This window comes from Metopolophium dirhodum, chromosome 1 (genome assembly GCF_019925205.1).
Source record: "Metopolophium dirhodum isolate CAU chromosome 1, ASM1992520v1, whole genome shotgun sequence".
Taxonomy (NCBI): Eukaryota; Metazoa; Arthropoda; class Insecta; order Hemiptera; family Aphididae; genus Metopolophium; species Metopolophium dirhodum.
In genome coordinates, this window is record NC_083560.1 from 96066128 (window position 1) to 96084651 (window position 18524).

The following is an 18524-nucleotide window of genomic DNA, read 5'->3' on the forward strand; positions in this document are numbered from 1 at the left end:
TTGCTCTGCGTCTTCGATCATATTTTTTTCATTTGGTTGCGGACCCTTACAAAAGTAAGACTCACATCGATCATGTGTCGAAAACTGTTATTTATATCTTGCCGTAGTCCTTAAATAATATATGAATATATAATATTATAATACAATAGTTGTGTTAATATATAATGTTAGAAAAAAAAATAATATATCTGAATAATCAACTTGCCTACTGATTTTTGGTAATCTGTTTGATCTAGTAAACTATTGTGATATTCAATTGCCTTAGTTATTGAAAATCTAAAGCGTAATATATTTGATTTTATATGATTTCTTAACGAAATCGGGTACTTAGTATTTAACGTCATAGCTCTTAATTTTGTTCCATAGTTTCGCAATAAATGGTTGCGACATTCTATTTTTATTACTTGTAGTCTAGGGCCATAAGGCATTATGTCAGCTAATCTTTTTGTAACGCTAGAGTCTCCGTCTCCTAGAATTTGTATCATATTTATTAGGAATTTATTAAATTTATTAAAATTATATAGGTAGTTGAAAAAATATGCACGATTGAAAAACATATAGTGTAACTTACCTATTAGTTTATTGTACTTTAGACCATGCATATCTAAACTCTGTTTAAAGCCATCAGCAATACCATCAGCTTCCATACTTGTAGCGCCCTTTGTCCAATTTAAAAAACATGTATGTTCAAGAGGATGTATTTTTTTATTTTTCGCCCTCTGGCAAATTACACAAAACCGATTTCTAATACCCACGAACAAAATTTTTCTCGATCTATAACCAATTATTGTCGCCTGAAATTAAAAATAATATAAATTAAAATTCATAAAATTGATTTAATATGTACATTTCTTACTACTCCAGATAATGCATCATATTTAGTTTTGTAACTGCGCTTAGACCATTGTCCATCGGCGACAACTGTACACATCGGTATCCCATCAATATCTACAGATCCAGCTTCTATTGCTAACCGACGTTCTTCTTCACCGGCAATTTTCATTTGTGCTTCCGCTACATCGTGAATTCTTTTGTTGATAAATTCTTGAACTAATAGATAACTACACGACGCCATACATGGAACATCCATTGTCGCACACAATTCAGACAGTTGCGTATATCCAATTCCAGCTGATATCGATCCACTGACACTGGCTTCGTTAATTGGCAAATAAGTTTCTGGTTTCGATTTTTCCGAGTCAATGAACGTAATAATATTACAAACATCACATTTAAACTTAAAAGTTGATCTGAATCCATGTTTTTTTTCAGAAATAAACGTCATGTTTAAAAATGAACAATCAAATGGCCCTTGGTGATTACTATTTTTAATTTGATAAAAAACGTAATTTATATCTACTATTCGTCTACCAGAGCTTTGATACTCAATATTCCGATTACTAGATATAGATTTTTCAGCCACCAAGTCATGTAAGGTTTCTTCAATACCCAAATCATTAATTTCAATGTCTCTCGAGTTGGTTATTTCACTACAAAACAGTTGAAAAGGCAATATATTACTATAAATCATTAAATAATATAATAAAAAACTAGTTAGTTGTTTTCATATAATCCATTAATCCATATAATAGTATATCAGATATACTTAATAGATATATTTAATTAATACTTAATTAAATAATTGTATATTAGATATACTATATCTAATATATAATTATTTAAAGTTTATACCTGATTGTTTCTCTTGACGAACATGGTGGTTGATTATCAGCACCTAAGAAAAAGGGTTCTCCAACAGGTTCAATTACTTCGGGATTGTGCCTTAAAAATAAAAATAAATTGTGTTAAATTCAGGGCTTGCAAACGTTATAATAACGTTATGATTATAACGTTATGTTTGATAAAAAACGATTGAAATTTGTAAACGTAATTATAACGAAAAACGATAAACATAAATAAATAAATAACACAAAACAAAACGTAACGTTTAACAAAATATATGATATATCATTAAACAAAACATAACGCAAAACGGTATATATTGTACTCCATTAAACAAAATAATTAATTTCCAATTATTTAATAATACTTAGTATTATTCAATTATTTATTCGAGCCAAGAATTAATTTTATCCCGTATCCGGCCTATCCGGGAGATCCCGTATTGGATTTATTTTAAAATTTAATAAGAAGGTATTAATAGAATAATTTAATTACCAATAGCTAATAATAGTGATACTCTGATAATATTGTACTGTACTATCTGTACTACGGTCGGAATTTATACCATTCAAGTTATTCAACTATTGTGTTCGGTGATCATTGGTATTTATTTTGTTGTTTGTGAATGTTCTATTTAATAATGGTAATATGGTAATAAGTATAATTTAGATAGTATAAATTATACTATGTTATCTACACTCTATAGTATATTAGCTATGTACACATTTTTATATTGCCAATACATATTATTTAACTTTTAACAACATAAATTATAGATTCTGATTATTTTGTCAATTGTAGGAAGGTATAAAATAAATGTTGACAAAGTATGTCAAAACAATCAGAGTAAAATATGTTTGAAACATAGATTCCTGCTTAAATGATATTCTCAAGCACAATATTGTAAAACTTACTAAATAATTTTAACATTTAAAAACCTAATAATACGTTCAAAATTTCAAAATAATGATCATGATTTTTTTTTTTTATATTTATTATTTTATAATAAAGTCCTTAGAGCCTAGGCAATTTATTAAATTCAATAATACATTATCACTTATAACTTAAGATTAATTATCATCATACTGGTTTATCATTTATTTTGTTTCCATTTCTTTACGAACTATGTATATTGTAATTTAATCTGTATCACTGTACTCTATATTTTGTAAATAATATGTAATTGGGTTATCTAACCCATTTAATTAAATAAATAAAATTACACAATACCTACTTAAAACTCAGAATAGGGAAATTATGTCCCCAAAAAAGGGCATAGTCATATACTTTTAAATTGCAGCCTGTGTACTTTTAAAACAGGTATCTAAATACTTTTAAATATTTAATAACGATAAACGCAAAAATTGTAAAACGTTTTAATTATGAATAACGTTAAACGCAAATATTGTATAACGTTTTAATTCTGAATAACGATAAACACAAAAGTTGAATAACGTTTAAATTTTGAATAACGATAAACTCAAAATTTGTATAACGTTTTGATTGTAAATAACGTAAAACAATATTTTTTTTTCAAATGCAAGCCCTGGTTAAATTATATGATTATTTCACTTTTAATAAAATTATTTATGTTTTATTCAAATACTTGGTTGCGTATTCCAAATAGGCACCTCATTCGTGAACTCAGATTTTTTTTATTTGATGGCTTCCTTGATTTATAAATTTTTTTATTTTCTGATGGATCCATTTTACGTTAAAAAATACGAGTACGTAATAAAACAAAAGTTTAGTGAAAAAAATTAAGTTTAAAATACGACGAAATAATAATATTATAACGCATGCAGTGGCTTATACTTTTCGGTTACAAGCACATGCTAAGATTAATACCAAACTAAAGAAATGTTTGTAATAAAACGACAAACATCATTCTTTACATGACATACTAATCATTTAATAATTTAGACTTGCGATAACAGCAACTAATTATTATACATAAATTAAATGTGTACTCTGTTCTTTCATCATGCTGGAAACATGACATATTATATTATTGACATTTATTTATGATGCGATTGCCAACGAACAGCATTTAATTTTTATTTACAATGATTATACGAATATGTTTAGTTTGTACAGATTATTTTTTTAAAAATGAACATTATGAACCCATAAGTTTAGTTATCTGTAAAACATTAGGTTATTACAGCAATCAGGTAATATGCCCAAATTAAATTCATAATTTCAGTGATTCAAGCAATTATCATAAAAAATATTAATACCACGTCGTTAGACTACATTGAATCATTTTCAATAATATTATAATATAAAATGATGTAACGTATTAGTGTTAAATATCGTTTGATACTATAAATTATCATTTCAATAAATATTTAATTATACATGATGATATATAAATATCACTGCAGCAGTTCTTAGTGTCGTTAGTGTTCTTTCAAAATTTGAGCTCAACATTGAATCCACGTCGTTTTACAATAAAAACAAACAGAAACACTAAAAATAAGGTAAGATATTTTATACTTGTATTATAATGCAGTGGCTATTTTTTCTGATTTTCTGTAGTGTACATTTTAGATTCTGATCGGAGCGATAAATGTATTGATTTTACAATGTTGTGTTTTTTTTTTTGTGTGTGTGTACACGATAAGTTGTCGAAATAATGCTTCTATTTTCAAACTCAGTAGCTTTTCTGGTTGGAAAGTGAATCTATTTGATGCATTGGGGATTTTTTGAAATTCAAAAGCACCAGGAAAAACCAAAAAAAAAATTAAGGAAAAACGGGAATTTTTACGCAAAATCAATTTTTTAAAAATCGATTTTAGATATTGTAACTCTAAAACAAATTATCGTAAAAACATGAAATTTTCACAAAATGTTTATAGTAGCATCTTTTATAAATGATACAATTTTCAAAACTTTTAAAGTTATTTATAGACATTTAAAATTTTCAATCTTTTTAGTTTTTTTTTCTATAAATGACAATACATTTTTATTCGTTGGTAAAAAAGCATCAAAATTTAATACATGGCTTCTAATATATTGTCACAACAGTAGTTAAAAAATATTAAAAATACATAGTCACAATTTTTTTTTTAATAAGCATTGAAAGTTCGAATTTTGACAAAATACGTAAAAATCACGTAAATTTGCAATTTATTTTGAGTTAGAAATTCATGAAATATTTTCTTTTTAAATCTAAGGTTTGAAAATTCTAAACAAGATTCTTCATGAGTTTGTCTTTGTACTTTTATCAAATAAAAAATCTCTACTGGAAAGTCAAATTAAATTTTTATGAGCATTTGAATTACAATATTAGATATTCACTCAATTTCTGTTGTACCGATATTCTTATTTTTATGTTATAACAGGCATGTTTTTTTTTATAACCATTTAAAGTTCAAATTTTGACAAAATTTATTTAATTGAAAATTTACAAATTCTTTAGTTGTTAAAAATTTATGAAGTATTTAACTTTTATAGCTAAGCGTTGAAAATTTGAAACAAGGTTCCACGTAACATAATAATTATGATTAATTATTAATCTAATTTGATTAATTTGGAATTTATTTTATAGGTACCTATTTTTTTTTAAAATAATAACAATAAAATTAATATTGTATAAAATATCCTAGACTGTCAACTTGTCTCCGATCAGAATCGTTTTTGGTATACAATGATATTATATTATTGAATTCAAATTTAATACCATCCATTACAGTAACCCATTTGTAACATACTGTACAGCAGAGCGACATCCACTTACTTACCCGCTTTTTTTTAATTAGAATTTGTAATTCCCCTTCAAATAACAAAAAACACATTACAATTTTCATAACTCGAAATTTGTAGTAAGTCAAATTATTTTTTTTTCCCGTGAGCTTTAAGTTACCGAGAGTACATTGTAATAGCATTTTCTATACATGATAAAATTTTCAAAATATTTTTATTTGTTTTAACTCGATTATTCTCGATAATATATAATAATTATAATTTTTATCAAAATTCTAACTTCAGACGCTCGTGAAGCTCATTCTGAATTTTATGAAATTTGAAATTAATATTTGTTATGTTTTTCAATAAAATAAATTCACAGCCCTGGTTATAACATTTTTTTTATACTTTGAATATTTATTACTTAAAATTGTGTATAATAATCATATTCTGTTATTATTATTTAGGTAATCAGTCAATATGTATTTTAACCAAGTACTATTTGTAGTCATTGCAAACATCATAAATTCCACTCTCGGATTTATTGCGTACGATTGTGGAGGGTCGAATCTAAATATCACTTCATTTGACAGCCTGGAAGTAGAAAAATGTGATATTCCAATACCAACAGAAACGCAACAGATACAACGAATACAATTATTACAAAAAATTGAAACATATCCAGTTATTTTTAAATCGTGTTTAATATCTGTGGATTATTTTATAACGAGATGCTCGGCGTTTGAAGATGCGCAAGTGGTGGAGGGCGGATACTTTTCTGACATTATCGAACTAGGAAGTGCTCGATGTTCAGAGGTTCATCAGAAACAATCCTATACTTTTCCACTAAGAAGTGTAGTTACAGACTTAAAAATCAACGAAACAACATATGTTTCAAATACAATGGTAGGGTCACTAGATAAGTATGGCAATTGTAAAGGCGAAAATTTTAAATCAAATAAAGGGGAATGGGAAAACGTCGTTGTCCAAGCAAAATTTAAAATATTGTTATCTGAAGGTATGGCAACAGCGAACACCAAAGATAACATTCTTATACTTCCAACAGGTACAAAACTTAAATTATCAGATAATTACGGCATTGATGCTTTTAAAGGTGAAACCATCTGGTCAAACAATAACATGAACTGCGAAGAACACGATTTCAGTGTCCTATATGATGGACCAGCGTCATTAGTTACGTCAAATACTATTGATGAAATTTCAAAGACATACACTTATATCGTGGAGACTGACAAAATAGTCTTTGCTTTAAAAAAAGTCAAAAAAACGTTTGCCTGCACAGGAATTCCAGTTATTCAGACTGAACATATGCAGTTATTAATTTTAACAGAACCTACATTTTTAAATTATTTTACACGAACAACTATAACTACTCAAAACACTGATTTGTTAGCCTACATAAATACAAAATTTGTTTATGTCGAAAATTTCTTTAAATCAACAATTACATCGTTGTATAACGATATAATACTAAAACAATGTGAGCTAGAAAGAAAATTACTAGAGCAACGACTCACATTAGCGTCTTCTAGTCTTTCGGAGTTTGCGTATTTAATGGGCGGTGGACCAGGGTTTACGGCAATAAAAGTCAGTGAAATTATTTACTTGATAAAATGCAAAAAAGTTAACGTAGAAATATCACAAAAAAATAATTGTTTTAATGAACTGCCGGTGTTATACAATAACAAAACATTATTTATGGCTCCCAAAACACATATTTTACAACAATTTGGAACACAGGTAGACTGCAATGTACTTCTACCACCTGCATTCGAATTGGGCGGTGATTGGTTTGCCATTCTACCAAATATACAGGAAATTAAGAAACCACAAAAGCTTAAGCCAGCTACGTCCTGGACATGGTCGTACAAAAATCCGGATTTCCTAATGAATGCCGGTATATATACACAGGACACAATGAAAGCTTTTCAACAGCATATATTGTTCCCGCAAGAAGTGAAAGCTGCTACGAATAATATAATCAGACAATCTATGGGATATGATACGACTAACCAAGGTCTGCAATTCAAATATTTGATAGACGAAAACACGATCGGGAAAATGGTAGAAGATAAGTTATTTAAATTGTGGGGTTGGTTTACGACAGTTGGAACTTTTGTGTCTGGGCTAATGGGAATATTCTTTGTTGTAAAATTAATATTAACAATTGTTGACACAGGTATTAATATTACTTTTTTATATCAAACCTTTGGGTGAAGTACAAAACTTCTGGCAGGATTATTTTCTAGCATTACCCATAATTTAATACTCCGGTCTCATAAGCATAACTTCATGAAAAACCAAGAGTTTGATGAAGACTCTTTGGAAAGAAAAAATGTTCAGCGTTATACTAATAAAACCAATATTTACCCAAATATTCCGTTTGAAATGGTTTAAAACCACTAAAATTAAAAAATTAAAAAATATTTGTACCCATTTTTATTTAAAAAATAAGTTATGAAAATATTTGTATCATATGTATTTAATAATATATTAAATTATTTATTTTGTATACAAATTAATTTTTATGAGTGTAAATATTGTTACGGATGATTTTTTTTATTACAACGTAAAATAAATACGTAAAATGTTAATTGCATAATTTGTATTATGCAATTTTGTATTATATTTTATTTTATTATTATATATATATATAACTATGCCCTTTTTACATAGATAATATCATGTAAATATTATGACATTTCATAAAATAAAAGCATAGGCGAATTATAATATTATAGTATTATAATATTATAATATTATAGTTCGTCAGTTATCCATTATCTATGAACACTAGCATTAATTTAAGTGGTCAATTATAATAAATTGTCATTAATCCAAATGTTGTGTTTCAATTATTTGTTATATATCAGTACATGTGTTCTGTACATTTGAAGATACATACATAACTTAATTTTAATTTATATACATTATATGAACAATGAACATGTTTAGTTTATACAGATTATTTTTTTACATATGTACTGCAAATTGCAATAATATAAATAATTATAGTTATAATTAAAGGTATTTATTTACTAAATATTATGTGCAACAATCAACTTTATATTTTATGTAGGTATTATGTTTAAAATTAAAATAAGTAAATAACATCAATATTTACTAATCAAAACTATTTAAAATGTTGCTAAATGCTAATATTTATTTAGGAGATTAAATTATCGTACAAAAATTGCTTCATGTCACTTATAAGTTACAACGTAAAATACGCAACACTTTTACTAAAAAATCTATTTAATCGTAATGACAAATTAATATTTTACATGTATTTTAAAAAAGTAATTGGGTTAGAAATATAAATCGAGTTATGGTGTATAATAATTTGTATGCTTAATTTATTGGTTAAAATTTCTAAGTAAACAGGAGCTTTAATTAATAAATAGGGCGCGGCTCGTGATTTAGCAGCCACGTTTCACGCGCCAGTATACATATAAGAAATGCACGGGTGACAATTTATGCTACGACTCCAAACAACCTGAACGACGGTCTGTGTAATAATAATGTACCTCTCCCGCGTCACTACGCGCGGACCGCGTCGCGTAGACTATGGGCGTGGTTACAGACTGCCGCGACGGCGGCGATACGGCGCACAACGCCATCTCTTGAGCGTTGTATGTTTTTCACTTTTACCAGGACGGCCTCTTAATTCTAAACCTTTGTCCAACGCTGACCCGCACGAGAATAAATTAAATTTTAATCCCGGCACGTGCAATACATTTGCCAAGTAATTTTTATTCCAATTACCGTTCACGTATGATAATATATTAATATTACCTTTTCCTGTTGCGTACAGATTTGTTCCGTCACCTATTGTTACCTGTTGTGTATATTTCAGTGGTTCATAACTTGTAAACCATTCTAGGTTCGCGCTCATATGATCCGACGCGCCTGAGTCTAAAACCCACGTATCTGTTGTAGTTTCATTTATCCTTGACTCGCTTACAAATGCATTTAAATTTGTATCTGTAGTACCGGTTTTCCCACCTTTCATACTACTTAGAAAATTCTTACAGTTTCTTTTATAATGACCAATTTTACCACAGTAATAACATTTAACATTACTTTTATTAGTAAATTGCTTTTTACCTTTACCATAACTGCCGTTTTTTCCATCGGATCTGTTTTGAAATTTGGCTGGAAATGCACTCGATTTCTCTTGTTCACCAACTTCACCTTTGATCTGGATAACCCGTGATTCTTCAATCAACAACCGACTAGTTAAATTATTTATATTTTTACTTCCCGTTGGGACTGAATCCCAAGCACTGTAAAAATGATTATATTCTTTTGATAATGTCATTAGTATTTTTGTCATAACCATGTTATCCGTAACTGGTTCACCCGCTACTCTCAGTTTCCTTCCTAAATTGACCAATTTAGAAATATGCGTCGACATGTCATCTGTCGACTCCTTTGAATAACTAAAAAATTGTTGTTGAAGCAAATGTATACTTGCCTCAGACTTCTGCTCGTAAATACTCAGCAGTTTCTCCCACATTTTCAATGCAGTCTCACAGTTAATCAAATATTGTAATGGACCATCGTCCACTGAGGTAACTATTATTTTCTGACATTTACCGTCCGCTATTTGCCAAGCGTTTGTCTGCCTTTGCCAACGTGCTTTGGCATCCTCGTCGGTTTCTCCTGCCGACTTCTTTATAGGTAGACTTGGTTTCGTCCATTCACCTGAAACTATCTCACCTACTTCCAAGGCATTTAAAATGACCTTCATCTGGAACTTCCATAACGACCAGTTTTCCGCACATAATTTTGTTATCTTCACCGTGTCTTCCATGACCGATGATTTCCCGTATACTTTCCTGTATAACAATTTATAACAAAACTTTACCTATGTACACTGTTCCGCCGTTTTCCGAAATCCAGGATATCTCCGACTGGTTGTAGTTTTCTGCGTTAAATACAGATATAAAAATGCTTCGATCACGAATCCACTAGACTGTATGTCTTGGTTATTGACTGGGCTAATGTCCTGGGCTATTGTTCTGGGCTTTTGTTCTGGGCCCATAACCTGTTGAAAGTGAAGCTTGACGGACTAATGATGTTAGCATTAATATAATAAGTAATAACACAACAATATGATTATGTATAAGTATAATATATAATAACGTACAACTGGACAATTAAACTGTGACTATACGCACACACCGCGTACACTCGGTATGACAGCGTCTGTGCAAGTGATTATTACATACATCAAAGGCCCTATTTATATGAACAATCGAGACCATCCCGTATCCGTATATAATATAGAAAGCGATAGTAAAGGTGTTACACAGCTATATTGTAGCTGCATAAGTATCTATTAGAAAACGACATTGTACACGCACGTGTGTTTACATGGTTTGAATACTAATATTAATTGTATATTTCAACAAAATCACTAAACTTTTCAAGTAACTCTGAATCCTTCTCGTTTAAAAATATTTTCATTTCCTCTTTTAGTTAATACAACCGTTTTAGCATATTCCCGTGTCGTATTCGGAGTCTAATTCAACACAAAGTTTTTTGAAAATACGTGTATTAAGTGCTTTGCTTTTCACAAAATTCACTAACTTTATTGCCAGTTTCAAAACATTAGCTAATTCTTCTGGTAATGTTTTTGTAGCTAACGCTTGCCGATGAATGACGCAGTGTGTCGTTAAAGTTGACGGATTTTTTCTTTCACTAATGTTGCAAGACCTGAACGACATCCTAGCATAGCTGGAGCTCCGTCCGTAAAAAAGCCAACTAGTTTCTCCCACTTGAGATCATGATTTTCACAATAATTACTAATGATTTGCATTACATTAATCCCTTTACTGTACACTTGACAGCAATAACTCTTCTTTTATGGTCTTATCCTCAATGTATAAAAACCACACAAAAACTAATAACTGGCAACATTGCGCAATGTCAGTAGTCATCACATTGAAGAGCGAAGTAAGGGGAACTTTTAATTTTACCTAGTAGTTGATCTTCGATATCGCATGACATTTTTCCAATTCGTGCCTTTATAGTATTGTTGGACAGTGGCATATTTTGAATCTTTTTCTTGGCATCTTCACCGAAAATGTTCGCAGCTATTAGCAAGCTAGGCTTAATTAATGTTTCGCCGATACTGTGTGCTTTTTTTGACTTACTGATTAGTTGGAAGATTTCAAATGATGCAGTTAGCACTTGCTGTGATAATGCGACATTCGCCCCACTTGGTCCTAGTTTCATTTTCTTTAAGCTTTTACATTTTCCTTCTAAAAATTCGGGTGGTTGGTCTTTGAGCGTAGGATGCATCGTATGCAAATGCCGCTGTAGCTTTGCTGGTTTCAAAGCATCGTTACTAAGCACAACAGTACATATCACACATTGAGGTCTTATTTCTCGATTTACTTCAATTTCAGTGAATCAATATTTAATATAACTATCATCCTATTTCCTCTTTCGTGACATATTCTTGACTAAGTCCGACTAGGTTTCAAAAACATAACAATTAAAAAAACCAAACTATAAATTTTTAATTTCTTTCAAAACGTACTGCGTCGTAGTCAAACGAATAACGAGCGCATACTGAATCAATATCCATAACAGTTATTTGTCGGTACTCATTAAGTATAAATATATAAGCAACGATGTTTGCAATTGACATGATCATTATCAGTCGCGATAATAGAATAATTTATTACTCTGATACCTACACACTTATAAAAGTGGAAAATAAATATCGGTCGTCGGCAGAAACAACGATAAGATAACCGTATATTACGAAGAAATAAAATATTTTTCGCTGTTTAAAAAAAAAAAAAATAATTTTTAATAGAAAACGAAGAAAGGTACCGCGGACCACCGGTTGGGAAACACTGCGGCATAACAATATTGTTGGTTGTCGATCCATATATGTATATTTATATTACTAGCTATTAATTTATCTTTTCTGCAGTCATTAGCGAGCAGTTGGCCAGTGGGTCTTGTCCCTACAAAATACTTGTTGTCAGTTTTAATTCTGCCTTGTCGAAGTGAGAATTCGAATTGATTCCTTTTCTTCATGTTTCTCCAACCTGAATAAATTCTTATATGAAAATGAGAGCTCAGCGACACCGATAAATGCAGAAAAAATTAAAGCCCATTTAATTAATTTAAAATCTGGATTACTTTCCTACTTTCCGAGATTAAACAAAGTTTCTGATAATTTGTGGGTACAAAATCAATTTTCAATTCAGAAAAAGCCAAAAGTACTTTCATCAAATGAATACGAAAGTTTGCTTGAAATTACATTTTCTTCTTAATTGAAAATTAAGTTCGAGTCACTTAAAATTGAGGAGTTCTAGATTTCCATGGAAAGTGATTACGAACAATTGTCCATAAAGGCTGTCACCATTTTATTGCCATTTGCAACTTCCTTGTGGAAACTGGCTTTTCAGCGTATACAATGATCAAGAATAAATTTTTAAATCAACTGAACGCGGCTCCGGACGTACGAATCCAACTTTCAGAAATAACTACAGATTTTAAAAAAGTTACGAAGAAAACAATGCAAAGATTCCAATCTTCTCGTTGAATCCATCTTAAAGGTATTGACAGACAAACCATACATTTTAACCTTTCGTATATACATTTAAAATATTTGAATAGTTATAAACAAAATAAAATGTTAAAATCGTTTTTACTTAATTTTTTTTTATATTAATGATACTCTTGTGTCGGAAGTGTCCGACAACCCACTCATTTAAGTGTACAAAACATATGTATGCATTACTATTATAGAAAAAATACGGTTGTTCCACAAAACGTTCAAGCTCTTACAAAGGTTCTGCGAGTAAAAGAAGTTGGGAAACGCTGGTATACAGAGATCTTCATGCCTATATTATGATATGTAATGAATTAGCTCACCAGAACTGTCAATAGTGCGCGCACCGCGTTATAATGAAAATATAAAAATAATAATTATAATAATTATAAATGTACTAGCTGATACCGTGCACTTCGTTACCCGTTAAATGTACAAACTTTTATATGACTCAAACTTTGTTCAATGCGTTATTAAATATTCAGTGTTTGATATTCTATATTTATCTTAAATTTTCTGCTGCCCGAGATAAAAATTCTAATTCGCAGCAGTTATTATCAGGTAGGCAATCTACCTGCGGTAGATCGCGGACCCCGTGCTGTTTGTACGTAAGTGTATGAATTAACTCTAAAGTATCAAAGTCATACCAAGTAAAAACGACAAACTTGGTATGACTTTGATAAAAAAAGTAAAAAGTAAAAAAGGAAATTTAGCCCTTTTTAAAAAAGTAAAAAGTAAATTGTTGACATTTTCCCCTAAAATTTAACCCTTTCTAAAAATTAATCCTTTCTTAAAATTCAACTATTTCTAAAAATAATCATTTCTTTAAAAAAAAATCAACACTTTTTAAAAAATAAATAAATATTTTATCTATTAATTATTTCTTCTATAACCAATAACGACCATATATATAAACAAATATTTCCACCGTAAGTCTCAAAATCCCTGTTTGATCACTTCCCCAGGCTTCTATTAATTTATCGTAGTGTGGTGTTCTATAGCCTCCCTCGATAAATGGACTATCCAACAAAAAATTAATTTTTCAATTCGAACCAGTAGTTACTGAGATTAGCGTGTTCAAACAAACAAACAAACTCTACAGCTTTATAAAATAATAATAATAATATATAATATAAATAAATAATACAAATATCGATAATAGCTGGGCTTGAAATCGATTAATATCGATAAAAATCGAAAAAAAATAATATATTTTTATATTCTGGTTGATATACATTTTTTATTTTAGACAATCATAACTCTAGAGTAAACAAATATAATAGTTGGCACATTATTCATTTTATTTTGAAACATTATCGTTTTATGTTATCTAAGAACTTTTTCAATCAAAAACGACATTGTTTTTTGGAGAGAATTTTTATGCTTAGAGTTATGAGTGTCTAAAATAAAAAATGTATATCAACCAGAATATAAAAATATATTATTTTTTTCAATTTTTATCGATATTAATCGATTTCAAACCCAGCTATTATCGATATTTGTATTATTTATTTATTATTATTATTATTTTTATATTATTTATATTTTTTTCTGCTAGATGGCGCCACCGGTGTAACTCAGTTTTTGTCTCTAAATCTCTAACTCACATCAGTTAGGTCCATAATTTATGCTATAAACCCGCTCCCCGACATTCTCTATCATTTAAAAAAAATTTTAGCAAAATCGGCCCAGCCGTTCTCAACTGATGCAATTTCGAATTTTTTGTCTCCATTTTTATATATAAATCTATTATATTATGTTATAAATGTAAATGTAATTGTGCAATTGACACCTCTACATAATTTACGTTTCATCACCATCATAAGCTTTGCGATGCAACGTTGCCTAATTTGGTCATAATTAACGTTGTCATTTACGACCTAAATGTATGAATTAGTGGGCATATTTTATTTTCTTATCTGTGGCAAGTGCAAGCTGCGGCCGCCCGTCCGCCCTGATGAATCCTGCTCTCTCGCGCGTCGTGAAGCTTGTAATTTGCATCCCAATTCTCAATATCCCATTAATGCTGGCCGGCGGCCACACGTGTCGTCCATATGCTACGATATCGTTGGTGACCACCGATCGACGTTAATGTCGAGCGTCAAAGAACATATTGCACTGATACAATCTTTAACACTCGTATAAAGTCGAATTTTCGTATACATTTAATTTACTTAGTTGATCATAAATTATATTGTTGGTATTTCTCTCATGTTTCATGATTTAATCATTTAAATAGTGGCTATACGTATTACACCTAGACCTAACCAAAAGTATCTTCTGGATACTTCTGGATCATATTATTTTCGTTATATTATCGCAGTGGCGTCATTTGTGGGGTGGCAAGGTGGGCATTTGCCCCCCCCCCCCTTGTCATCAGCGGGCCACTGGTGGCCTACTAACGGGTCGGTTTAACAGAGTATTAACAGAGTTATAAGAACCTTTCTTGTTTATTGTTTATTGGTTCACTGTTCGACTAGCCATTCACGCTTGACGTTCCTTTCAATTTTATAACTTATACATTTCCGCATTAATTTTTACAACCTAATAAGATTTTGACTGAAAATGAAGAAATCTCTTGGTGGTGCAGCCAAGGCTAGGAAGAGGAAGAAAATAAAACTGGAACAAGTTGCTCATAATTGTTCACAAAACATTTCTAGCATGCTTAATGCTATAAAAAAAATCTTCAAAACTTGAACCAGTTGAACCTCAGGTAATATTAATAAATTATAATAGGACAATTGGACATATTGTCCAATCTTATTGATATTATTATAACTCATAGAGAATAATTAATGTGTAATGTAAACAATACATAAAAAAATCTGGAATGTTTTTTATAGGGTAGAAAGTTTTCACAAACTAATAGCTAATTGCAGCCAGATGAAGATCATCAAGAATATTTAGTTGATGATCCTAACCCTGTATGTAAATGTTAAAAAAAATAATTTGTTTATTATATTATATTTTATAAGACAAATCACTGATCATAAAGTATATTTAAGGATGAGGCTGAAGAGGAGTTAATATCAGCTCAGGTTGAATTGCATTCAAATATTTCAAATAGTATTCATATTCCTATACTTCATGAAAAGGAAAAACAAGAAAATGTCGTTGATAATATTGTGAGTAAATCTTTAACATGCACAAGAACTATTTTATGTAATCATTAGATGTGATATAATTTTTTTATTATTCTTATTATAAATCATGTTTTATTTCACAATTACCCCTGTGGGTGGGGGTTAGAATTCACCCATGGTAGTCCATGCCCATCGTAAGAGGCGACCAAAATGGACATATGGAAGGCAACGGGAAACCACCATATTAATATCCCAAGTAACAGCAATCAACATGACAGCTTCTCAAGTAAAATATTCCGGAGGTAAAATAGTCCCCCATTCGGATCTCCGGGTGGGGACTACGAGAGGAGAAAGAAATGTTAAAGAATATAAGGAATACAAATTCATAGCAACTTGGAACGTAAGAACGTTATTACAGTGTGGAAAGTTGGAAAACCTGAAAATGGAAATGAACAAGATGAAAATTGATATCCTTGGAATATCAGAAATAAGATGGCCGAACCCAGGAGACTTCTGGAGCGGAGACTACAGAATAATACATACGGGAACAGCAAAGAAGAGACCAGGTATAGGAGGAGTAGGGCTGATAGTGAATAAAACCCTAGGCGAAAAAGTTAAAGGCTACATACAATACAATGAGAGAATCATACTAGTCAGATTTCAGACGAAACCAAAGGACACAATAGTAGCTCAGGTGTATATGCCAACAACAAATAGTAGCGAGGAAGAGTTAGAAGAAGTATATGAAAATTTAGACAAATTAATAGAAAGTGTCAAGGGGGAGGAAAATCTGATAGTAATGGGTGACTGGAATGCCATTGTTGGGGAAGAAAAAGTAAAAAATATAACAGGTGACTATGGTTTAGGAAACCGGAACGATAGAGGGGATCGATTACTAGAATTCTGTGCAAAACACAAATTAATAATCACAAACACTTGTTTTAACCATCATAAGAGAAGGAGATACACCTGGAAAATGCCTGGAGACATTAATAGGTACCAAATTGATTACATCATGGTAAAAAATAGATTTAGGAATCAAGTAAAAGAAAGCAGAAGTTACCCAGGTGCGGACATAAATAGCGACCACAATCTTGTTATGATGAAGTGTAATCTCAAATTCAAAAAAATAACGTGTAAGAAGAAATTGGTACAATGGCTAGTTAAAAACCTAAAAGATGAAAAATCAAGGAAACAATACAGTGAATGCACAAATGAGGTGACTATAGAAGATCCCCTGGAACACAAAACATCGAAGAAAGATGGCAGAACTTGAAACAGACAATCACAAAAATAGCAGTAAAAACTCTAGGGCATAAAAACATTGCAGCAAGAAAAGACTGGATTGCAGCCGAAATTGTGAACTTGATAGAAGAAAGAAGAAAGTATAAAAATTTGAACAGTACCGAAGGACAGGAAAGATATAGAGCATTGAGGAATCTAGTTATTAGGAAATCGAAAGAAGCAAAAGAAAAGTACCTGGAAGAAAATTGTAGTGATATTGAAATACTTATGAAAACAGGAAGAAGAGAAGAAGCATATAAAATGGTGAAAAAGTTCTTTGGGCAGTATAAGCCCAGAGCCGGTGGAATAGAAGATAATAATGGAAAAATGCTGTGGGAACAAGAAGATATTGTCAAAAGATGGAAAGAATACTTAGAAATACTGTATGAGGGAGAAACATTTAAGGAAATCGAATCAAAAGAAGAGGAAGAATATGAAAAGGACCCAGTCATGAGAGAGGAATTTGATAAAGCATTGAAGAATCTGAAGAACAAAAAGGCAGCGGGAATTGATGGAATACAAGCGGAGCTTTGGAAGGAGGCAGGAGAGAAAGTTAAAAACAGGCTGTTCCAAATTACCAGAGATATATATGTGACTGGCGAAATGCCAGAGGACTACATAAAAAGCATAATTATCCCCATCCCAAAGAAAGCAGCAGCAACGAAATGTGAGGAATTCCGCACCATTAGCCTCCTAATCAAAGATACTAACAAAGATTATATTCCAACGTATTGAATCCAAGATAGAACAATCATTGACGGATGACCAATTTGGTTTCAGAAAAAATAGAGGAACGAGAGAAGCAATACTGGCACTGAGAATTATTATTCAGAAAAGGATTAGAAAGAATAAGCAAACATTTATAGCTTTTGTAGACATCGAAAAAGCATTTGATAATGTGAACTGGAAGTTAATGTTTGATATGATGACAAGAGTGGGGATAAAACAGGCAGACAGGAAACTGCTGTACAAACTATACAAAGATGAGTTGGCGGTTATAAAAATCCAAGATAACGTAGAAGAAGCGAAAATAAACAAAGGCGTGAGGCAAGGATGCACTCTATCACCAATTATATTCAATGCATACATTCAAGAAGCAATAGAAAAGATAAAAGAGGATACCAACCTAGGGATAATAGTGAATGGTCATAAAATAAGTATGCTGCGCTTCGCCGATGATATAG

General features: G+C 30.7%; 1 protein-coding gene and 1 pseudogene across 1 annotated transcript; both read right to left on the bottom strand.

Moving 5' to 3' along the window:
- Positions 1-17: 17 nt before the first annotated feature.
- Positions 18-3517, bottom strand: LOC132946985 (uncharacterized; annotated as a pseudogene).
- Positions 3518-11328: 7811 nt separating this feature from the next.
- On the bottom strand, positions 11329-11703 carry LOC132946992 (SCAN domain-containing protein 3-like). The gene has a single exon (XM_061017159.1). The coding sequence runs from the start codon at positions 11701-11703 to the stop codon at positions 11329-11331; it is 375 nt and encodes a 124-aa protein (XP_060873142.1).
- Positions 11704-18524: the final 6821 nt, after the last annotated feature.